Raw genomic sequence first — 24,750 nt, 5'->3', positions numbered from 1 at the left:
GGGTGAGTAGGTCTAGAATGGGGGTAGAGTGGTCATTGAACCAGGATTCAGTGAGGAATGTGATGTTGATTTCTTCAGCGAGTATAGTTTCAGCAATGTCTGTGGCGTGTTGTACTGCTGATCTACAGTTGAGGAGCATGCAAGATAGAGGACGGGGGGCTTCCAAGTTGGTGTGCGCTGTATGAATAGAAGTGTATTGAGCAGGAGGTCTAGGCAAGAGGATAGTTCTAGGCATTCTATTTGTGCCAACTATAACTGGGATTGTGGAAGGAGCCGTATTCTGTCTCATTGCGAGGTAAGAGTTGTTGATCTCATCTCCTTCCAGTGCTGAAATAGGGCAGGGAGCTTGGCTAGGTTGGTGTGCCTGACTCCCCAAAGGAATGGAGGGCCATGGGGTATCAAGTGGGGTCATGGAAGAGGTTATGCGGGGGGAAGGTGCGTAGCTACCAGGAAAGTATGAGCAAGTAGACTTATTCCGGTTGGGAAGGTCTTGTTGTAGTTGTAGGATATCGGCCACTAGGGTGTCTACATTCTGTTTCATTCAGGTCGGTTGTTGGGCAAGTGAGCTAAAAGAGCTTCTGCCTTCTGCGGGAGCAGTGTATGACTAGGGTCTGTGAAAGGGGAGAGTACTGGGTTATGGGATTGAACTGTATCATTGGGATTAGGGGTAGGGAAAGATTGCACGTGATGAGTTGGGTCTATGGTGTTTCCAATCTTGAGGTTAGGAGTAGGTGTTGTGGGTCTTGGGTCCGAGGTAGGAGAGTGAGCAATGGTATGGAGGAAATCAGTGTCCAGAGAATTGGCAGTGAGATTAGAGGTGAAGATGGTTTGGGCATGTGGATGTGGGTCCGAGGAAGGAGAGTGTGTAGTCGTTTGAGAGAGGTCAGTGTCCAGGTTTGTGCTGGTGGAAAAGGGTCAGTATCGGAGTAGGGGATAGTTTTTGAGGGTGGAGTCGGGACTCCTAAGGTCAACAGGGGAGTGCCAGTAGCGAGCTCAGTAGCGACTCCACCCTCAAAAACTATCCCCTACTCGGATACTGACCCTATTCCCCCTGCACAAACCATCCCCATGTCCAAAGTCACTGATAATCACCTGGACACTGACCTCCCTCAAACAACTACACACTCTCCTTCCTCGTACCCACCAGCATACTCACAGATAATAAACACCACAAGGCTGATCTTGAGCTAGGCAGATCGGACACAAACTACAGTATTGGAGTAGGGGAGGGTGGAGTCGGGACTCCTAAGGTCAACAGGGGAGTGCCAGTAGCGAGTTCATTAGCGGACAGATTGTAGTTTGTGTCCGATCTGCCTAGCTCAAGATCAGCCTTGTGGTGTTTATTACCTGTGAGTATGCTGGTCCTGGTGGGATCAGTTGATGCCATTATAGTGGGTGTTTGACGGCGGAGTGTGATAAGGGGGGTAGTGAGATTGTAATGAGTGATGGTGAATGTCCATAAGTTTTGGAGTGGGTCTTCAGGGAAGGAGATTGGATCGGTTCCGGGTTTCTTTTCAGGGTGGAGGGGGATAGGGGAGATTGGGTATGATGGTTCTGTTGAGTTAATGAGGAGAGTAATGTTGCGGAGTAACGATCAAAAGTGGAGAGGTGCGGGTCAGTGGCCTGTATGAGAATGTTTCCTGTTCTGAAGATGGAAATTGTAAGTTCTCCTTTAAAGGTGGGGGAGGCAGTTGTGGAGTTTTTTTCACCATAAGGGATATTTACTGACTTGGTGACTAGAAAGTGAAGAAGGAAGGTGTTTTTCCGTTTTGTCGGGAGATTAGTGTGAAAGGTTAAATTAGTTTTCGTCTTGCCGTTAGTCGCGGTGTGGTAGTTTAAAGACAACAATTAAAAGGAGAGGAGCTTGGGATGTGGCTGGTTGATGAATTGTGTTGCAGTGTTCTGTAAAGAACTGTGTCTTCAACTGTTTCCTAAACTGGAGAACCTCTGTGGCAGTCCTGATAGATACAGGGAGGTTGTTCCACATCCTGGGTGACTAGATAGAAAAGGACTGTTGTCTTTTAAGGTCTCGGATACTGTTGTTTACATCAGTGGGCTACATGCCACCCATAGGCTTACCATTTTGTTGCTTCAATGTAGCTCTTGTATTCTTTGTTACCGTTTGTCTATGGCATTCATGCGTCATGACTCTTTTTCTGTTTGGCCCTCCCCTAAAGCATGGACCAAGTACTTGTGTCATCCCCTGCTCCTGTTGTAGGAGCTACTGTTTTCTTTGTCTTTGAGGACTCCATACAAGTGCTCGTGTTTGCACTTGCTCCGTCTCCTCCCACCTGCCCTATCCCTGTTGCTTTTTAGGTCTCGCCTAGACGAAAGCAAAAGCGAAGCTTTTGCTGTCTATGCGAGACAACTTATGTTGCCACTTTTCTGGGAATGGTGTGGACATCAGACTGTGACGAGCCTGTCCTGGAGATTGCAGCTCGTGAGCGCGCACGTCGCGTCGCCCTGCCTGCTATTCGCATTCACACAAAGGCTCCCGCACGCATGCGCACATACACACACTGCATACACACACACGCACCCCCTTTAACAGACACACGCGCAGACAGACACACGCACGCACGCACAGACACACTACAACAGACACACGCGCACACCCCACCCCCACTCACCCCTCCTCCTCCGCAACACACTCACCTGTTCTGGCGGTGCTCGGCGTGCCTCTCGGGCGGCGGTTGCGCTTTGCGGGGCACTCTCACCACATGAGAGCCCCGCCTTCTTCATGCGCCCGGCCGCTCTTCACCCGGTCCCCCATCTCGGGACCGGGACTCGATCAGGAGTTCTCGGGGCTCCGCGGACAGTATCTTCTCTCTCGCGCCGCGATGGGGGAGGGACTTCCGGTTGGGGCCCGGCGGCAACTTGTTTAACATGCCTCCTCCCTCACTTCTATCGCTGCGTGCTTTGTAGTGCTTCTCTGGCAGCGCGTTCTTCTTTTGTGAGCGCGGATGGCAAAAAAGCTGAAGTATTTTAACTCCCAATAGCAGCACGTTCTGTTCTCGGTTATTGGCTACTCTGAATCAAGTACCACATGATCTCGGCCGGTTAGGTGATTTCACAAGACCCGGCTACTCCGAGAAAGGGAAGCATTTGAGCGAGGCTGGTGTTTGGGGTGTATCGGACTGCGACTTCCCTGCACTGCACTACCATGAGCCCGGCGCAGGTCCTGTGGGCAGTGGGCTTGACGTGCTGCATGGGTGAGTTGTGTGTTTCAGTGCGTTTTGTGAGTTTTTCTAGGGTTTGTTCATGTGAGGATCGGTGACTCAGGATACCTGCGGCAGTAGAAAAACCCAATGAAATATCATTTTCTCTAGCAGTGTGTCGCTAAAGTGAATACTGACTTTATTTAAACAATGTTACTTTCTAATATTTTGCATGCCTGACAACTTCTGATGAGTTTGTCTCACAGACAAGCTGCCACGAACGGAACGAACCATGCAATCGGTACCCCACCCTTTTTTAGGTTTTGACTGGCCATGCGCTTTGCGCATGTGCCAAAAAACCTCTTGAGTTGTGTGTGTGGCTTTGGGTCGGCCCTCGTCATTGATTGGCTGGCTCCGTAAACGGAGCCTTGCCATTGGACGAGGGGCCTGTCCGTCAATGCCGGACCAGACACGGGGGCGTTCCCGAGATTCTTTGGCTTTTGCCGACGTCACGCGACGCCGGGAACGCCCCCGAATCTGTCCCGGCATTGAGCCGGCACCCTTTCCTGCTTGCGTGAGTGCTTTGCCGTCCGTGTCCCCTCCCGACCCCCCCGTGTCCCCTCCCGCCGTCCGTGTCCTCTCTCGTTGCAGACTGCAGGCTGCAGGAACACGGAGCACAGAGCTTCCCCCGCCGCCGAATACACGCAGGCAGGCAGCAGGAGTCTGGAGGCTAAAGGCTGGATGCTGAGTCGCTTCTCACTAAAAGCGAAGGTGAGTGAGATGGTGTCCTCCTCTCCCCACCTCTCCTCGGCTCCTCAGCTCCTTGCCTCGGCTCCTCTGCTGGCCTTTGCTCCCCTGCTCCTCGCCTCCGCCTCCTCGCTCGTTCGATGCTCTGACCCTGCACAGCAAGTATTGAAGAAAACAAGGGCTACCGACCGCCGTCCGTGTCCTCTCCCGCTGCAGACTGCAGGCTGCAGGAACACGGAGCACGGAGCTTCCCCCGCCGCCGAATACAAGCAGGCAGGCAGCAGGAGTCTGGAGGCTAAAGGCTGGATGCTGAGTCGCTTCTCACTAAAAGCGAAGGTGAGTGAGATGGTGTCCTCCTCTCCCCACCTCTCCTCGGCTCCTCAGCTCCTTGCCTCGGCTCCTCTGCTCCTCTGCTGGCCTTTGCTCCCCTGCTCCTCGCCTCCGCCTCCTCGCTCGTTCGATGCTCTGACCCTGCACAGCAAGTATTGAAGAAAACAAGGGCTACCGACCGCCGTCCGTGTCCTCTCCCGCTGCAGACTGCAGGCTGCAGGAACACGGAGCACGGAGCTTCCCCCGCCGCCGAATACACGCAGGCAGGCAGCAGGAGTCTGGAGGCTAAAGGCTGGATGCTGAGTCGCTTCTCACTAAAAGCGAAGGTGAGTGAGATGGTGTCCTCCTCTCCCCACCTCTCCTCGGCTCCTCAGCTCCTTGCCTCGGCTCCTCTGCTCCTCTGCTGGCCTTTGCTCCCCTGCTCCTCGCCTCCGCCTCCTCGCTCCTCGCTCGTTCGATGCTCTGACCCTGCACAGCAAGTATTGAAGAAAACAAGGGCTACCGACCGCCGTCCGTGTCCTCTCCCGCTGCAGACTGCAGGCTGCAGGAACACGGAGCACGGAGCTTCCCCCGCCGCCGAATACACGCAGGCAGGCAGCAGGAGTCTGGAGGCTAAAGGCTGGATGCTGAGTCGCTTCTCACTAAAAGCGAAGGTGAGTGAGATGGTGTCCTCCTCTCCCCACCTCTCCTCGGCTCCTCAGCTCCTTGCCTCGGCTCCTCTGCTCCTCTGCTGGCCTTTGCTCCCCTGCTCCTCGCCTCCGCCTCCTCGCTCCTCGCTCGTTCGATGCTCTGAGAGAAGACTGAGCCACCCTGTGGACCGCTGCATGTCCGTTTCTCCTCCTGATTGGTTGACCCTGGGGTAAGTGAGAGGGTCAGGCCCAACATCGTGCCGCAAAAAAATCAACTAACGGCCTGTTGGGCAGCTGCACCTGTTGCGTGGTTGGACTCCAGACTCTGGTCACAGTGATTCCTAATGCATCTTGTTGCTGTTAGCATGCCTGCCCTCGTACGACACAAATAAATAACTCTTCCCCCCAGCTACCCAGCAGACGGGAAGCCACTCGAAGATGCAGGCAGCGATGGGAGCCCCTGCCTGTTGGCTTCTCTCGTGAAACGCTGGTCACTGTTGATGTAAATGACGCAGTTTCTGCCTCTCGGGGAAGTCCTCCCTCGAGGTCACACTGGCTTGGAGTGCCGATCGTTCCTTCCTGCACCCGAGTTTCAAATAGTTTAACTGGGTGCGAGGCAAGAGTGGACTGTAGGGGCGTCCAGCCCCATAAGTAAATATTGAGCCAGGTTCGAGGGCAGGACCGCAGATAATCTTAGTCTGAACCTGTGTAAACGGTTTTGTAAAAACGCTGAGGCACATGCTGCGACCTGCAGGGGGTGACTCTCTGCGTTACAGCTGGGCCTGGTGCACTGACAGAGCAATTAGCAGCTCACTGACAAGACGGGGGCATTTACATGTATGAGGTTCACATTTTAATCAACAACTGTGCACCTTGGTTGAAAATACATACAGTCACCCATCAGCGCAAAGCAGCACACCAACTCACTGCTAAATGAAGGAAGGAGAAAATGTAGATCAGCGTGTCTTTCCCCTACTAAAAAACGCTGTAAAAAAGACAAAAAAATATTCACTTCAATTTAGCACCAAAACAGACAATTTATTTTATACAATGCACACCTGTCAAATTACTAGCAATGTACGGGTGTCATGCAAGATTTGTTTTAAACACTAGCAAAATGTGCATCTCACCCACAGATTCACTGTCAGGCCTGCTCCTCACTGTAATTTGATGAGAAACACTTCTCTCACAGCTGTGATATAACTCTTACATACACAGCACTATGAGTTAGTGAAACCGAACTGTCACTCCATTGTCCTTTGATTTATAACAGCACCACAACCACCAAGCAATAGGCTGAAACAGTGCCCACACCACAGCGACCCAGTACAGTGAGTAGGTTTGTATAGCAGTGTTGCACTTTCAGGCTTCAGTAAACGTCCTGATACATAGCTTAGTTGACTCACTTCCAGGCACTACATGCTGCCTTGAATACCAGAGTTTCAAACTGGGTTGCAATGTCTTTGCCGAGGTAGCTCAAGGGAAGCATTCAAGGAGTAAAATGTGTTTTAAGGAGCACCTGCAGATTCTGCACATATGTCATGCAAACAGAGCATGACTTTCAACGCATTCCACGCAGCAACACTGCGTAATTTGAAGTATACAAACATGTTTCCCCTGGATGCATTGCGACCACGCATAAAGCTGACGTTATCTGGTATTTTGTTAGGTTTTCATTGCACATCTTAAGAGTAGCGGCTGTTGTTTCTTGTTGTTGTGTAGGCGGACACTCTCTGTCCAATGTTCAATATTTTCTGTTAAATCCTGCATTAATTTAAGTAGTTTCTACATTGTCCTGTGAGGTTTATGCTGCAATGAAAACCTGCAGCCGGGCTGGTGAGTGTGGCAGGGCCTGCCTGTTGCTGCGGCTCCAGCTTGCCAGGCTCACAAAAGCAGTAATCGCCTGAGACTGGGTGACAGTAAATTCTCCCAGTTGCACTTGCTATGCTATAAAATGTGCTTTTTAAGCTGGCGAGCAGTCTTGAATGATCATATCAATGAAATCATCTTCTGAGCGGCTGCAGTGCCTGCCTGCCCTCTGTTACTGAGAACTGTAGTCATGCAGTCTGCCTCCAATGAGTGCACTGCCATTTATGGTGCAAGCGCCCCCGCGTGGCTTCAGGTGGTGTCAGGGTCGCAAGCACGTGCCTGCAGGTGGTGCTTTCAGCGCTGTTGGGCAACCTTTCACTGTACACTGCTATAATTTTGTTGCCGTTCGTATTACTTGTTAGATGTCTCAGTGTGAGAGGCCAAGGAGTGTATGATCATGACATCTCCAATCCATGCTTTATGTTTCTGAGTAAGTATGATGTACCCTGGTAGTTAGTGGAGGAAGATAAGAGAAGTGTTGCCAATTCTATTTTGGGTTGAAATAATTATAGCACCAGTGCGTTTAGGTCTAATAGCGGTGGTTTTAATGCACATAATCATTACTTTCAGTAAGGGCATACTACCATTTCGCACTGGTCTCTTTATTTCCGTACTGCAGTGCCCATTATTAGCAATGTTCAAAAAGGCTACTGTACATTTATTGTGAAAGTGCAAGTACGAGAGAACGGTCACTGCTGCGAGGTCAAAAACTGAATGGGCATACTCTGTCGTATTTAATATGAAAGGTGGGTTCAAACAATAACTTTCAGTGTCAAAGGATTGCACTACTGTGCAGGACATCACATTGTGTTGCTTTCAAGGAAGCCCGCTGCATGTCTTTTCCCATGCCTGATACATACGAGTCTGACACTACTTAACCACCAGCTTAGAAGTAATGTCTAATCAGGGAATCTCGAGTTTACTGTATGGTACAGCCCTTTGTTTCTCCGGGAAGTATGTGCTATATTTGTACAGTTCCATCCTACAGACCTTCCAATCAATGTTTTTTCTGCAAGAGCCCCTTATCTGGAAGGTCGTAGGCAGCGTCCTCTGTATTCCCACCCTCAGGCCATGCATCTGTGTTCTTCGGTTCATGGTTCAAGGTGTAGCGCTAACATGACCATCACAGATCTGTAATGGGGCTTTCAGCCTGCTAGGAAGGTCTGTCTAATAAAACTGGTAAAAACTGTCTGACTACGGGTGTTGCCCTACACCTCAAACCAGAAGTCCACTTAAAGTTATGGCACGAAGCACGCAGATGTCTAGAAGTGCTGGGACCTCTGTAAATGAGTTACAAACGCGAGAATCTGAAATTGTGTCCTTCCTAGCCATTTCTTTGGCACAAGAGGCTGACCTTGGTTGTTCTGGGTGTGTGGGTGTGTGTGGCTCTGGGTGTGTGTGGCTCTGGGTGTGTGGCTCTGGGTGTGTGGGTGTGTGTGGCTCTGGGTGTGTGGGTGTGTGTGTGGCTCTGGGTGTGTGGGTGTGTGTGTGTGGATCTGGGTGTGTGTGTGGCTCTGGGTGTGTGTGTGGCTCTGGGTGGGTGTGTGGGGGGGGGCTCTGTGTGGCTGTGTGTGTGGGGGGCTCTGTGTGGGTGTGTGTGTGGGGGGGGCTCTGTGTGTGGGGGGGCTCTCTGTGGGTGTTTGTGTGTGTCATTTGCGAGAGAATAAGCTATTGGCATTGTAAATGACAATGACATTTATTTATGTTTAAAAAAACATAAAGAAAAATAATGTCAAGAGCAATGCCAATAGCTCTAACTTTAACAAAGGCAAAACCATTGCATTGTAAATGCTTGTTTTTATACCAATCTCTATATATATATATATATTTTTTTTTTTCATTCTAATATATGGACTTTCCCCCGCCTGGCATCGGCCACCTTTTAGTATTTTATCTTTTTTAAACATGCCATAAATTAAACCAGCATTGGCATAGCCAATAGGTCTCGCCTTTGGGACCTTATGAGTGATTAGCCATTCAGCACATTATCAGACTAACTAATGCGTCCCAAACGTAATAAATACTGTGTGTGCAGTGTAGATTGTCATTGCATTTATATAATGCTTACTACCTCTGCTAGCACGTAAGATCTCATGCTGTTACAGACGGACAACCCCTGGAATAAACTGTAAAACCATGTGTATAACATGTACTACTCCTATGGCGGATGCTAAAGCGTTTACTCACATAGATAGCAAGCTGCATGTGTGTAAAAGTGGCCAACATTAGACCTCCACTTTGCTTACGCTTAAGTTCCAACAAAGCTTTGAAAGTTGACTCTCAGATTTTAAAACATTGGTATCAGTAAGAGATTGTGAAACTGTGTTATAAAGTACACTGATGAATAAAGCTAGTTTTGTTGGGTTTTGTAAAACTTTATTTAGATAACCCTTTTTGCTTCATCGATCTTGTTAATAAAAAGCCTACACCGAGCCACTAGTCGCTGAGATTACAGGACCTTACTTTTTCTAAATTAGTGCACATCGTGCAGGAGCTCTCAGGGAAGTTAGCCAATGGCTGAAGTGGGCTGACACGTTGCACTATGCTGTACCAGTAGTGAATGAAAGAAAAATGGGAATGACACAAAATTAGATCAATGCACGAAGGTGACTGGTTTAAGGCATCACTAAGCAAGGCCTTGAATTATGTGGCGGAGGAGGACCAAATTATGCGACATAGTTGACTAAGTTAGGAAGCCAGAAAAGCTATTGGCAATGTAAATGACAAATCCATTTATTTATCTGTTTTCAAAACCAACACATAAATAAAAAATTTGTCATTTACAATGCCAATAGCTCTAACTTTTGCAAAGGCGAGACCGTTGCATTGTAAATGCTTGTTTCCTTTCGCAGATCGTGCTGTAATGTGTGTCTTTCTTTATCCCCCTCCTCACCCACCCCTGCTCGTGTTTCTTTATTTCCCCCGCCCACCCTTGTGCTGTTTCTGGACAGGAAGCCAAAAACCACTGCAGACAAACCATTGTGTTTCTTGTTTTAATGGCTGTCCCTGCAGATGCTGGTAATTTAAAGGGCATCCAAGAAAACATCACTACAGCCAAGCTGCTGCTGCCATGGTCTAGCAGGAGGAATAGAAAAACTTCATTTCTGCCCGTTATGCCGATGCACATTTGAAATAAACATAATACCAGAGAGAAATACTACAGAAACGCCACTAGCACGCTAAGTAAATACAGAGGGCTCATCAAGCCTCCTTTAATCACCATGACCCCTCCCCAGCATAGCCTGCGTAATTACATCAAATTGGTGATAAATCCTAACACCAAGACTCGAGTGCTTGCAGAGGAAGCATAAACAGTTGCTGGGTGGCATTTACACCGTCATAGGCAATTTCAGGGGGCAGAGAACAGAAAACAGAAACAACATCGTCTCACCTCTATGAAGGCAGCTCCCTTAGCACTGCAGTAGATTTGCTGCCTGCATTCTGAGTCAACAGGAATCTAAGCCCGGCAGAGATCACCGGGCAATATATCCAACCGATGCAGACCGTGCCCAGCACTCAGCGGCCCATGTAGACAACACGCATTCAACTCCACATAATTCAACACAACGCCACGCAATTAAGTGCCACACATTTCCACAACACACACATCAACACCACATACTTCCACTACACACAACACATTTCAACATCTCATAATTCCATGCCACACAATTCAACTCCACATCATTCCACTCCATGTCACATAATTACAATCTAACAAATTCAACTCCACATATTCCCACTCCGCTCCACGTAACATATTTCCACTCCACTACACCCCACATAATTATACTCCACCCAACACAATTTAACTCCAGATAACTCCACTACATGTAATTATACTCCAACCTACATGATTGCACTCCACATATATACATCCGCTAAGATCCAAATAAACACATAATTACTCTCCACAAAACTCAACTCCGTACCATACCACATAATTCCACTCCACATAATCCCACTCCACACCTTGCCATATAATTCCACACAACATCACACAGTTCCACACCACATAACATAATTATACTCCACATACCACTCAACATCACATAATTTTACTCCACCTAATTACATTCCACTTCATACCACATAATTACACTTCACACCAATCCACTCCAGGCCTCATAGCAACACTCCTCATAAATACACTCTACATCCTGCCACATAATTCCACTCAACAAAATTTCACTCAACGCCACACAATTCCATGCCACAGAATTCAACTCCACACAATTCTATTCCACACTACATAATTCCACACAGAATCCCATAATTCCACTTCACAACACATACTCCCACTACATACTGCATACCTCCAATCCACACCATAGAATTCCACATAATGCCACATATTTCAACACCACACCACATTATTCCACTCCACTACATGCCACTCCATGACACGCAATACCACTCCACATAATTGCACTCCATAACACATAATCCCACTCCACTAATTTCACTACACTCATTACCACAAAACTACTACCCACATAATTCCACTACATATAACTCCACTCGACACCACATAATTCCACACCACATTATTCCACTTCAACCCACATTATTTCACACCACATAATTGCAATCCACACAATCTGATTCAACGTCATGCCACATTATCCAGGTCCACTACATGCCACTTCTTTTTTTATTTTTTATTTTATTTTATCCCATACAATAGCAGCAAGTGAACATAAATACGTTACATTAAAGTCCATTAAGATAACCAATTTAGGTAAAGTACAGTAAAAAAGCAGCACTGATTCATAATTAATTCCTAACCAGGTCATGAGAGCCCCTCATATCCTCCTCCCTTTGTTTTTAGCCTGCTTGCCTTTGCATACATACAGTGCTTTTTTTCAAAAAAGTAAACATGCAGGAAGGTAGAGGTTCGAGCCAGGATGAGGAGATACACAGCCTAAACACCATAATTGCAATAAAAATCATTTCCAAACCAGACCCCACATAAGCTGTAGTAATGGAGCGATAGTAACCTTCAAAATCTCCCCTAAGAAGCCTACAATTTCTGATCCAAGCATTTTTAAGCTGGGACAAGAGTAAAACATATGAACCATCTCCGCATCCATATCATGGCATCTAGGACAGGGGGTTCCCGCTACACCGCCCCACTTTGCAATCTTTGCTGGAGTTATATATAGGTCAAACAGTGTTTCGTAGTGTTGTGACTGTAGTTTCGAGGCGCACATGGTTGACCCTCCCATTTCAAGCAATTTCAAGAAACCAGAGTCCACTAGTTCAAGCCGATCCCGTCATTTTCCATTGTGTTTATCCAAGTCATCTGGGACCAATTCAAGCAAACAACCATATAACTGCAAAATAGTGGGGCTCGTGCTATTAACCAATATTTCCAAGAAGGGTATTCAATAGTAACCCACTGCCCCCCCTCGCCCCCCAGTCTTTCTAGTGAGAAAATCCCGCAGCGGAAGATATAAAAAAAAATCCAGAGGCCCAACATCTTCTACAGACCACCTCAAAGGGTGCAAGAAGATTCCAGGTGAGGAAGTCTCCAATCCTGCCACTTCCCCTGCGTCCCCACCTAGCTAGGCAATTATCGTGAAATATACCGGGCAGTTGTTCATTCCTGAGCAAGGGGGTGTATCTGCTACACCTACCCACCCCAATTTCTTCCGGACGTTTGTCCAGTTTTGGAAAGCTGCAAGTAAAGTCTTGAAGCGGGTCCGTTTAAAATAGCTTGGTTCACAGACTTCAATAGACAGCCGTGGGCCGAGCTACCAATCAATAGCCCATATATGGTAGGTGCAGAATATATTACCCCACTTTCCATTCCTCAGCAATTAAATAATATAATGTAACATTGCAAAGCTACAGTGTGAAAGATCCGGGATCCCTACCTCGTCGGAAGCGCAGAGTAGGCGGGGAAGCCACACCCCCACCCCGGGAGGAACGTCGTCCCTTTGTCATCGGGCTCCCTCTCTTCGCCCACAGGATCCGCAAACCCCCGAAGACCCGGAACCAGAACAGGATACCGGAAGCAGAACTCCCGCCGGCGACCCGGAAACCAAACTGACCGGAACCGGAAGTACATCCACTGCAGTCAGCCGAGACCCTAGAAAAGACGGCAGGAGCGAGGAGACAGTGTTCAGCCCAGCGGACTCGTGGCAGGAGACAGCGAACGCCGCGGAACCCCCGACGGAGAGCGGAAGGAAGGAGGAGATCGGAGAGGAGGCGGAGACCGGAGAAGAGAACGGGGAAGAAGACCTGTGGACGGAGGATTGGTGGCGACCTCCGGAGGTGGCGGGAGAGCGGCCGTAACTCGGATGAGAGTTACGGCGGGGCACGTGAGTACACTCTATCCTTCTCCGTGTTTCCCTAGTGTAAATATTGTACCTAACTGTAAGATATTGTATATAGAACCCCCACGAGCACTCTGCACCAGCCTTAGTACTTAGGAGTGTTATCACGAGCACTGTATTCATAGTCCCCACACTTATCCCGGACACCCCCATCACAAACCCCTCCTGCTTGCCGAGTGGTCTTATCCCTACCTACCCTTCCCTCCTTCCCCATGTTCATTACCTGGCCATTCACTTACCGGTGAAGGTGGTAGTACTCAGTAGTCCTTACTGGACGGGACTAACCCCCCTCTTACTTATCTCCGAGGAGAACCATCGACCGGCCGTAACCTGACGACAACAGCCCAGCAGCGGACCACAGCCAGGATTTCTACCTACCATCCAGACACCCCTCCCGGCTGGGAGCTTCCTGACGGATTATTCTTCCCTACAAACTCTTTGCTCTGGACTTTGTGTGTACTTTCCATCAATAAATCCTTGACCATAGCGCACTACATCCGGCCTCCCCGCTTGTTATTCCGGTCCGCCCAGCCCACAGTCTCACATGCAGCTAAATATTATAATCTGAAATTAGGGGACGCCCAGCCATCACTATCTCTAGGTAAGCACATAAAAATGCTAGCCTTCCTAGTCCTCACATAAGCCCAGATGAAACCTGCCACTAATCTATCAATTGTTTTGTACCATTCATTATGTATATAAACCTCCAATGGGACGGTACGAAAAACATATAACAACTTAAGAAGAAATATCATTTTAACCAGGTTACTTCTCCCCACTATAGAGAGTTTCAGATTATCCCAATGTGTGAAGTCCTTCTTAGTTTTTTATGAAATTTAGATCTATTATAAGATCCACTTTGGAAGTAATGCATATTCCTATATATGTAGCTTCATGTGTGATCCTGCTATCAACGGCTAGGGTGTGTCTGTTGATCAATACTTGGGTTTTAGCCTTATTTAGCAAAAGCCCTGATTGTCTCCCAAATTCTTCTACAATCTCCTCAGCAGCGCGAAGTGCCCTGTCCGGGCCACTGGTAATTATGGCCACTTCATCAGCATATGCCAGGGCTTCTGTATCCCAACCATGTAGACTGGCGGGCAAAATGTCCGGAGAGGATTCCAGCATCCTAAGAAAGGGGTCAATAAATAGTGCAAATAACAAGGGGGAGATGGGGCAGCCCTGCCTCGTGCCCCATTCTATCAAAAAGGGCTCTGATTCATGCCCCATTATTTGCAGGCGGGCTGTAGGTTTATTATACATTACACGCATTGCATTAGCAAAGCCCCCCCCAAGCCATTTACTTCGAGAACATGCCACAAAAAATCCCACAACACCCTGTTGAAGGATTTTCCGGTGTCAAGTAAAGCCAACCCCATAGGCTTTGCAAGCACTTCCGTTGCATCGAATAAAGAGATAACCCTCTGGACATGATCCGATGTCCCTCTACCACTGATGAACCCATGCTGCCGGTCCGACACCAGTCGGTGTATAACACCCACTAGCCGGCTGGCAAAGATTATTGCATAGACCTTCACATCACTATTAAGCAGTGTGATTGGTTTATACGAACCCCGAGCTGTAGGGTCCTTACCTTTTTTTTTAAAAAGATGATTATATTCGCAATGCCCCATCATCTGGGGGGGCAGCCCCGGCCCTAGCTTTGTTGAATAGACTCAACAATTCCTGGTGAATATCTGCATAAAACGCCTTATAAAACTCAAGAGGGATGGAAGAGCAAACAGGGTTGCCTGTAATGCTTCGGGTAGTATACCACCCCCTAAAAGCAATCTCTCCTGGTTGGTGATTTTGCTCGGATGCCCAGCATTGCCAATGCCTTGTGCAAGAGGGCCGCAGTCGGGATCATCTTTATAAAGATCGGCAGAAAAACCCCTGAAGGCCTCTCTAACCATATTGGGATCCGTAACCAAGCTACCTTGCATATTTCTTATTTTATCATGCAACCTGCCACCCCTTGTTGCGGTGCTCTTACTGCAAGAAAGCGCCCCATTGGCTCACTATACTCGTAGCAATCCTGGTCTTTGGCCAGATACATCCCAGCCATTTTCTTGGCAAAGTGTTCATTTAGGCGAGCCTTGGAAACAGCTATCAGGTTCAGAACGGGGCAAGATCCTTCAAAGTTTGTACAGCACTGATTAAGTCTGCCTCCAGTTCACTTAGCTTCTGATATAGTTCCTTGCTGTGTCCCAGCTCCTGCTTCTGTTTAACAATACTGAGGCTCAGGGTTTCCCCCCTCACCCCGGCTTTGAATACATCCCAAACCATTCCTGAGGAGGAGCTGTCTTTATTCAAATCAAAGGACCCCATGATCCAAGGCTTCATATGTCTGACATAATCCGGATCTGACAGCAATCCACACTCAAAAGTCCATTTTCTACATGTACAGCAAAGCCTAGCCATGGAGAGCTCAAGAATAATTTGATTGTGGTCAGAAACCACTCTAGGGGAGTTAAAGCTGGGCCCCGATACAAAAAACATCCAATCTGGCAAACTTGCCTTGGGAGGCTGGGTAATAAGTGTATCCTGGATCTGGGGCCTTCAGAGAGGACCAAATATCAATAAGCCCAAACTCCTTCTACAGATGGCCCAGGAATCTAAATGATTGTGGCTTACACCCTCCATAGCTTTCTTCCCTACCACAAAGCCCTCCCCATCGAGCCATTTACATTGAAATTCCCACAGACTATTACTGGGTCAGGCAAAGATGGGAGCTTAGAAGCCAAAAATGTAAACAAGCCGGGCTCATCTAATACTGAACTACATGCCACTCCATGCCACACAATGCCACTCTATGCAAATCCACACCATACAACATAATTACATTCCACATCATTCCACTCCACACCATGACACATATTTATACTACACATATTTCATTTCCACACCACATAAATCTACTCCACTTCATAACATATAGCTAAAAGACACTGGCAATGCCAAAACCTCTCGGATTGCTGCGGCCTATTGGCTTTTACCAACGCGTGTTTATCTTTTTTTACACTTTTCAGTCTGCAGTATCATGGTGTACTGGCTGTGGGTGTGCTGAGAACCACCAAAGAGGGAGAATGTTTCATTTTTTTAACATATAGTTTAAAAATACAACTCGGAATTTCTCAGAGTTAATGCATAAAATAAAAACACGAGTTAGAGTGAGCAGGGTTTGCCTCTCAGTGTTGCAGCTTGCACTATTTAAAATTCTGCATGAACTCAGAGAAATTCTGACTTATATATTTGAACTTTGGATACCTCAACCACATAAAAGCAGGTGTGTGGCTATGAGGTAGCAAGCGGAGATCATCATTATACACTTGCTCCGAACAAACACAGTACAGTATAGATCCCAGGGCTTTATTTATTTAGATGAAGTCCTTTCTGTTTTATGAGCCCTCTTTGAAAAAAAAAGTTATACAACTCGTTCTTTCAATATATGTTTGATGTTGAAGTTAGATTTTAATTTTTTTATTAACATTTATTAACATTTTGTAAATGACAAAGGAACACCGAGTCGAACTGTATACAACACAAATCATACAGCCAAATTACAGAGCATACATCATTTTTATCTGTCACGTAAACTAGTTGCAGTTGTCAATGTATAACATATATACACATTTTAGCACACAACTCAACAGCATAATAGCAGTGCGGTAGCCTGTAACACAATACTCAGTACTATCATGCCTTGTACCTGACATCCCAGCTACTCATCTAGTACAGCTGTTATACATTCGGATCACAGGCTTACTGACACCCTATTTACAGCCTCCACCCCTACGGAGTCTCTCATTGCCTCCCCTCTGGCTCTCTTCATCTCATTGTCCTTAGTGAACAGGTATGTTTTTATATAGACCCCAAAAGTTCTTAGGATGGTTTCGCGGGGGGAGGATCTCGCTGTAATTTTCCGTTTGTGTGCTGCAATACACCATATCTTTTGACCAGCTTGTGACAGTGGGGGTCGGGCCACAGGACCAGCAAATCGCTACTCTGCGCTTATCTATGAACAGCTTCATATCCACCAGCTGTCTAACTGCTTTTGTTACTAGTTTGGAATATCCCAATAAGGCCAGCAGGGGTCAGGTGTTAGTGTCATATCCATGATATCTCCCAAATGTTTAAAGATCAGCACCCAAAGTCAGCAATCCCTGGGCATAACTAAGCGAGATGGAAAAAATCCGCTCTCTGCAGAGTGCGCAATCCATACCTGTGTGGCCTCTCAGGAGTGTAATAGACCCTATTTAAGAATTTAAAATGAATCAGCCTATGTCTGCCGTTCAGGGAGATCCGTTTCGTGCTTTCGCAGCAGTATCTCCACATTGTGTCATCGAGGTCTGTTCCAGATCTGCCTACCAAGCCAACTGGGCCTTAGTGTAATGGTTTGCCCCATATCCCTGAGCCAGTTTGTAAATATGAGAAACAATCTTGATCAGTGAGTCGGTTTTAATCACATGAGTAAGTGCGATCACTTCAGGTGGCTCAGCAAGGTCGCTGCCTAGGAGTTCCAGTAGTACCTGCCGTACTCTATGGAACTGGAATATGATGAGCAGTGAGGCACTGTGTTCCATTGTCTCAACTTCCTCCCATTTTTTCACTATGCTCTCTGAGAACATGTCACCAATCGTCTGTATATTTAGTGAGCTTAATGCCCGAGCACCCCCTATCTTTGCACGGTGGAAGCCAGCGACACCAATCTAGTAGAGTCGAGGGAGAGTACAGAATGGCACCGGCTTGTATTTTCAGAAGGTGTTGCCATGCATGGACTGTCGTAATAGAATCTAGGATGCCCGTTCTGCGTAAAGGAGGATTAAATACTAGGGCCAGAAGCGGGGAAGGAGCAGCTACAACTTTCTCCATCTGAATATGTGGAGTGACAGGGAGACCGTGCATCCAATAATGGGGGTGTGTGCGCAGCCCTATAGTATAGATTCAGGCTCGGGGCGCCTAAACCTCCTAAGTGTTAGGGAAGACTGAAAATGACCCACTTCACCCGTGCATGCCTTCCAGCCCATGCTAGTCTAATTAGTAAGGTATGCAGCGCGCTAAAGAAGGAACTAGGAAGGACCATGGGTATATTGGCAAATAAAAACAAAAATCGAGGCAGTATCACCATTTTCATAATTGAGACCCTACCCGCTAGCGACAGTGGGAGCCGACCCCATCTATCTACATCTTCCAGTCCACTGACTGCCACTCCGTAGTTTTCCCTCATCACTACATCTGAGTCGGTATGTATCATAATTCCTAAATATCGCACCGGCTCTGTCATCCAGCCCAACGGATAATCCAGTGTAAAAGGGGTCTTCACAGGCATAAGGGGGAATATGATTGATTTAGTTCAATTAACCTTCAGTCCGGACATCGTACCAAACTTAACTACCTCCCTTAGTAGTGGTGATAGGTTGAGGTTGGAATCCCTAACGTAAAGCAATGTATCATCAGCATATGTGGAAATAATCAGCTTATATCCCAGGAAACGTATACTCCTGCTACTATGGTACTGCCTAATTGCACAGGCCAGCAGCTCCGCTGGCACTGCTTCTAGTCATACGAATCGGATCGGTGTCCATGTTGCTGATTTGTATTCTGGCTGTGGGGGCATTGTAAAGGACTCCCACCATGTGAAGAAATATCTCACCCAGACCTAATCTCAGCAGGATATGCTTCATGAAGGTCCATTCCACCGAATTGAACGCTTTTTCCTTATCTAGGAACATTGCAACTGCCCGCACGTCATGACTTGTGTGCTGAATTGCCCCGAACACTGTACGAGAATATAAGTCAGATTTCTACTAGGGACAAACCCTGCTTGTTCCGGCGCCACTCGCATCAGCACCAGCGGCACTAAACAAGATGCCAAATTCTTAGCATAGATCTTCGCGTCTACGTTTAGTAGCGAGAGGGGGCAGGATGATGCATAGTTGTTGGGTTGCTTAGCTGGTTTAAGTATTGCTACTATTAATGCCTCCCTCATCATGGGTGGCATTATTCCGCCCTCACTCATCTCCTAGAATAAGGTTGCTAGATGCAGGATAAGCACCTACCGAAATTCCTTATAAAAATGCATCTACGCCTGGTGCACTGCTGGTTTTCATCCAAGCTAGAGCAGCAACTCGCTCTTCAATATCAGGGGGAGCATTAAGTATTCCCGGTGTGTATTTGTTAACTAGGGTAACTTGATGTATGTCAAATAGTCTAGGATATCAGTTTCATTGTCCCCGGCCTGCAAACTGCATAAAGTTGTGTAATACTGTTTGAATCTATCAGCGATCACCATTGGGTCAGTTAGAGGAACCCCCTCCTGACTGTCAAGTTCAATAACTCCTGACGTCTCCCTCAGCTTTTTTAGTAATGAGGCCAGGACTGAGCCAGGGTGCTTGCTCGCTCTCTCCATATGTGCGGGCTATCGCATACTTCCCAAAATGCTTAGGTTCAGCATCAGCTGCTTCATGATACTCCTCTATCAGCGCCTGGAACTCACCCGTAACACTGTCTTCTGGGCTAGTGAGGAACCTCTGTTCCAGTGCTTTGAGGGAATTCTCCAATTGCGAGAGTCACATGCAGAGTTCCCGGAGGACCCCTGAATGTTTGGCAAGGGTTTCCCATGGATGTAAACATTAAACGCTTCCCATACTACTGAGTATGTGTCAACAGACCCAATCTTACATTCAAAAAACGTGTCTACAGCCTCCGCTATTTCTGATTTGAAAACTGGGTCTAGCAGTGAGTATGGGGTAATCTCCAGCTGAAAGTAGATATACGCTTCTGCGGGCATTCCACCACCAACAGCACTGGCAAGTGATCTGAGTAGGTCCTAGGAAGTACCACACAGTCTCGAGTCTGGTTGTAAAGTGCTCAGTGCTCTGGAAGCTAACCAATAGTCAATCCTAGTGTGTAGGTTATGATAGTCAGAATAATGTGTATAGCCATCCTTCTCGGACTGGCGCTCTCTCCAAACATCGCAGAGTTCCATTTGTGTCATTGCATCTGCACTAGTCCGAGATGAGGCTGTCATGCACCACTCCGGCCCACCCAATCTATCCAGCCGAGGGTCCAAAATGCAAATTAAATCGCCACTCCATAGTTGTGTGGACCCCCCATATCCTCGCATTTTCTCCAGTATCATTGTATAAAATCTAGGATTGTCGAAGTTTGGGCCGTAAATGTTAACTAGGGTGGAGAAGTGTGGCTCACGGTGTAGAGCAGGCAGACCCGGAAGCTGAGGTCAGACCCGGGACCAGGGTTCAATTCCCGACGCGGCAGGGTCTTGAGCTCAAATGTCCACGGACTCGATAATTCTCGCTTCGGTGCCTGCTCTAATCATGGGTTCTCACTCTGCAACTCTGGGCATTAAGCTTGCTTAATCTCCACAACGGCCCCCCTGCGGCGGGATGCCTGGCTTTCACCTTGGGGATGCCCTGTAGGGGCTATCTCACAGGGAAAAAGCCAGGACGGGTTCCCAAGGCAAGCGCCGGGAAACCTCCGGGTAGCTGTGCGCTCAATAAATGCAATAATAATAATAATAATAATAATAATAATAAGTCTATTCCCTTTCCTTTGCATCTCGAAATGGTGAAACGCCACTCCGGGTCAGTGTCTAGTTGTTCGAGTTTCAATTCAGACTTAGGATCAACCCAAGTGATCACCCCCCAGGCGTGGGAGGTGAACCTTGCCACATGCGTGTTGCCCTGTAATCCTCTGCTACGGAGCATTGTACTAGAAAGGGCCAGTGTGATTCCTGCAATAATGCTCTATCTATGTTGAGCATAGATAGATAAAACAGGATCTTCCTTAGTTTCCTGTGATAGTTGAGGCCACGGACGTTCCAGGTTATAATGTTATCCTTACTATGTTGAGTCTGAGTCATATGTGCTAATTGATCTCGATGGTATCATCGGTGAACATGTTTTGGTGCCTATCTATGCTCTGTGATTGCTAACTAAGCTGTGCATGATCAGTTCAACTAAAATACCATAGCGCTCCCAAACAAAATAGTGACTCTGTACCCCCTCCCATGCCAAGCCTACCCCAACTGTGCATTGGGGAAGTCCCCCGTACAATCCTAATACTTCATGAAAACGGTCACATCTGTTGCTTTAAAACAGCGGGAACAGATTTAGTATAACTTTAAGTAGTGTTTCACACACGTGGGCAGATGTTGCCTTCGCCCTCTATATAATAGATGTTGTTAGGTATAGACTACACACTACCCGCCATCTAACAAATCAATTGCATCAGTTAACATACGTAACCATATGTAACTTATCCTGTCAGCCTGACATTATAGTGCGTTTCTCAATTATAGCGGCCTCCTGAACGGTCCAAAGTATCTTATACTGCTGGATTGCCTGTCTTAGTTTTCTAAAGGACCCTCCATTACTTCTTACTCAGTTACAGCAGAAATGCCCCTTTTGCTCTGTGTGTATTATGAGCATCTCTCTTAATACAAAACTTATCTCTCATGTTGGCCTCCAACACAGTTAGTCTTGGTCATCTAGACTTCCTCCCAATGCTTCTTCCTGACTGGGCGACTTGTTGTTGCTCGATTTGCCCCTGGACCACTCTTTCAAGGTTTTTTCAGTGTTTTAGGATCCGTGAAAATCCGTGATCTTCCCTGTTTGTTCATGCTGAGTGGCGTCGGATACAGCATGGCACAATCCAAATTTTGCTCTCTAAATTGTCTCTTTAGCAGTGCAAATTGTCTGCATGCTTCCTGGATTCGGAACATAAAATAAGGGCAGAGTGATATCCCAGATCCTTCATATTGAAATGTTTGCTTCTCCTGAGCCACATTCAGAACTGTATACCTATCCTGGTAGTTCAGCAATTTTGCAATAATTGGTCTCAGGGGCACCGGGTGCTGGCTTCGGGCCCAACGAACGGTGAGCACGTTCCACCACGAACATCGAGGAGAAAGTTTTGCCCACCAGCAACGTCACCCATAGCTTCTCTACAAACAGCTCCATATTTCCAACACTTGTGGTCTCTGGAAGTCCTGTAATGCAAATGTTGCTTCTGCTGGACCAGGCTTCTATGTCCTCCACTTTATCTTGGAGGGTCTGCAGGGCCTTCCCCATCTGGTTTTGTATGGAATCTGTTTCCATTTGGGCCTCCTCAACTTCAGTGACTCTGCACTGCGTCATGTCTATCCGCTCTGCTTGTTTATCCAAACGTTCAGTCATACTAACCATACGGTATGACAGAGAGTTTATTTTGCAGTCAAAAGTGGACAACCTCTTTTATATTACAGCCAACATGGTGCGGATGTCTCCCTCCTCCGGATCCGGCATGTACTTGAGGACGTTAGCGCTCTCCTCACGCGCGAGATTCCGTTGTCTGGATTTCCTATAAAATTGTAGCTTAGGCTGATTCTTATCTACCTTCCCCATAGTGGGACCTCTAGTTTGCGCTCACTCACGGGAGATACGAACAGGGGCAGGACAGCAATGCCACTGCTTCTAGGAGATTAGATAGATTTTCCCTCCTGTAGTATCCAGGGAGTGCTGCGCCTTGATCGCAGAGCAGGAGTCACCACTTCAAAGAATCGCAGCAGTAGAGGGGTGTGAATGAACGCAGTTCTTGTCCATAGCAGTACCGCAGTTCAATTTTTCAACCGGCCCAGCTGGGCCTCGCTTCAACGGAGAAAGTGCATAGAACACTCTTCTTGGCAGCTATAGTTCCAGGAAACAGCGGTCTCCTAGCTGCAGCCATCTCCCCAGGCGAAAGCCCAGCCCAAGTAACGGGGACTGTAGAGGGATAACGTGCCTCGCTTCTTCTCTAGGGTTCAGTAGTTCGTGCCAGATCTAGGGACTGGGTCCGGGCCCCTATGTCAGTTGCAGTCTGACAGTTGCCACATATGTACCCGTAATGGGCCCCGATCTCTAAAGGAGGGTTTATTCATTCTCGTAAAGGCCGCTGGCAGCTCAACTCGAACACGCCTCGAGCTCCAGCTGGTCCCGTAGTGCCAAAGTGGGGGAGTCGATATGGATCTTGGGGTGAAGATCGTTGAGGCGTAGTTGTACGCTATCAGCTTACCCACCTGTGTCTGTGTGCGCCATCGCACAACGCTGGGATCTGGTAATGAGGGCGAGGAAGCAATGTCCACAGGGAGATCGGCTCACTTCTTTGCAGCTCGCAGTTGATCTGGTCCGCCTCCCTGAGCTCTGCAGGGCCACAAGTTGTGCGGCTCAGGACCAGCGTGATCTCCGCTCAGCAATGGTGGGAGACGCAGGCCCCGGGCTGAGCCCCACACTTGCACAAGTGGGTCCGATTCACCCAGCAGGCCTCTCACTAGAAGCGGAGGGCACTGCATCTTGCAGGCTTCAGATCCAAGTCTAGGCCGTCCGCAGGCGGCACACTTCCAGCCGTGAGTCCAGCTGGACGCCTCTCATTGCAGGTCGTCAGAGGGCCAGGGTGACAGGCCATTGCCGCTCCCCCCGCCGCTCACCCGGAGGTCAGGAAAACAGCAGCTCGCTCTGGACCAAAGTGCAGCGCAACCCCAGCGGCTGACCTACAGACAGACCTGCCAGCTGGCTCCTTCCTGCAGTGGTCCCAAGCAGTCACGTTTCGAGCAACGTAGCCCAAAGCCTCGCAGCTCCGGACCCTGCCCCAGCACCAGGCGACAAGGTTAATGCCAGCTGCTTCCAGGTCCCAGAGACGGCTCTTTGGACAGGTAATGCCTTCCGGCACTATAATCAGCGTAGGTTGGGCAGACAGAACTATGGTGATGCAGGATATTTTTTATAAATATTGCAGCGGCTAGCCGGAGCTCTTGGACTAGGAAGCCATCTTGGGCTCAGGCAAACTCCGCCCCCTTGAAGTTACATATAAGCCACTTAACCCAAATGTTTTAATATTTTTTCATTCATTTGCAAAATGTGATCTGCTATTCAGGTAAAAGTAATAAAAGGTGGTTACCTGCACTCTTAAACCCAATTCTGTTAAATCTTTAGTATGTTTGTAGGAATATATGTAGAATTATTGGGCATGCAAAGAATGGAATTTATAGACACACACACAGTAGCATTGTATGTTAATTTTGCCATTTATAACAATTTTAATATTTACCTGCTGGGTAGTGCCACTTCAGTCAACGCTCCAAGTACCACTGCTTCTTGTAATCTAATAAAAGCAATGAATGGCCTTTCCAGGAAGTCAACTTCACCAACAAGTATATTAGCCACTTCTGTCCCCTCTGGAATTTTCCGTTTGAACTTGTTATTTAGCTGAAATAATTGTAATATTTTAAAAAATATTTATTTTTTGTATTTTCTCAAAAAATGTTTCATAAATACAAGAAAAATAATTTGCTTAAATAACCAGCATCACATCCTTCGAGATTCATCGCATTCCATTACACTGCGGTCGTTACAATGACCATGTTGTTAGAACGCAAACCATTACATCGCAAGTCATTTCAACGACTTGCTAGACTTAGGTTTAGTACAATTTACTATTCTTACTCCAGTTTGTGCAACAGCAGGGAAGGTGTTGGATTGTAAATCCAACACCTTTTGCCCCCTACAGCAAGTTGTTGTAACAATTTGTGATGTAATGGTTTGCGTTGCAACAACGTGGTAATTATAACGACCGCGTTGTAATGGCATGTGATGTAAAGCATGCAATCTAAAGGATGTTTCCCACGAGGCACACATTTAGTAC

At 47.5% G+C, this 24,750-nt stretch overlaps 1 protein-coding gene across 1 annotated transcript in view; it reads right to left on the bottom strand.

Annotated features, from left to right (window-relative positions):
• The window catches only part of LOC147702880 (electrogenic sodium bicarbonate cotransporter 1-like), a 386,862-nt gene that overhangs the window by 168,169 nt on the left and 193,943 nt on the right, over window positions 1-24,750 (bottom strand). Inside the window, exon 5 of the mRNA XM_086931461.1 lies at window positions 24,157-24,314. Within this exon, the coding sequence (XP_086787587.1) occupies window positions 24,157-24,314 (158 nt within the window). The remainder of the gene's footprint in view (window positions 1-24,156; window positions 24,315-24,750) is intronic.

The sequence above is a fragment of the Lissotriton vulgaris genome, chromosome 7 (assembly GCF_964263255.1).
Source record: "Lissotriton vulgaris chromosome 7, aLisVul1.2, whole genome shotgun sequence".
In the NCBI taxonomy this organism is placed as follows: domain Eukaryota; kingdom Metazoa; phylum Chordata; class Amphibia; order Caudata; family Salamandridae; genus Lissotriton; species Lissotriton vulgaris.
Note: the sequence above shows the minus strand (reverse complement) of the source record. Positions and strands in the feature narration are given on the sequence as shown.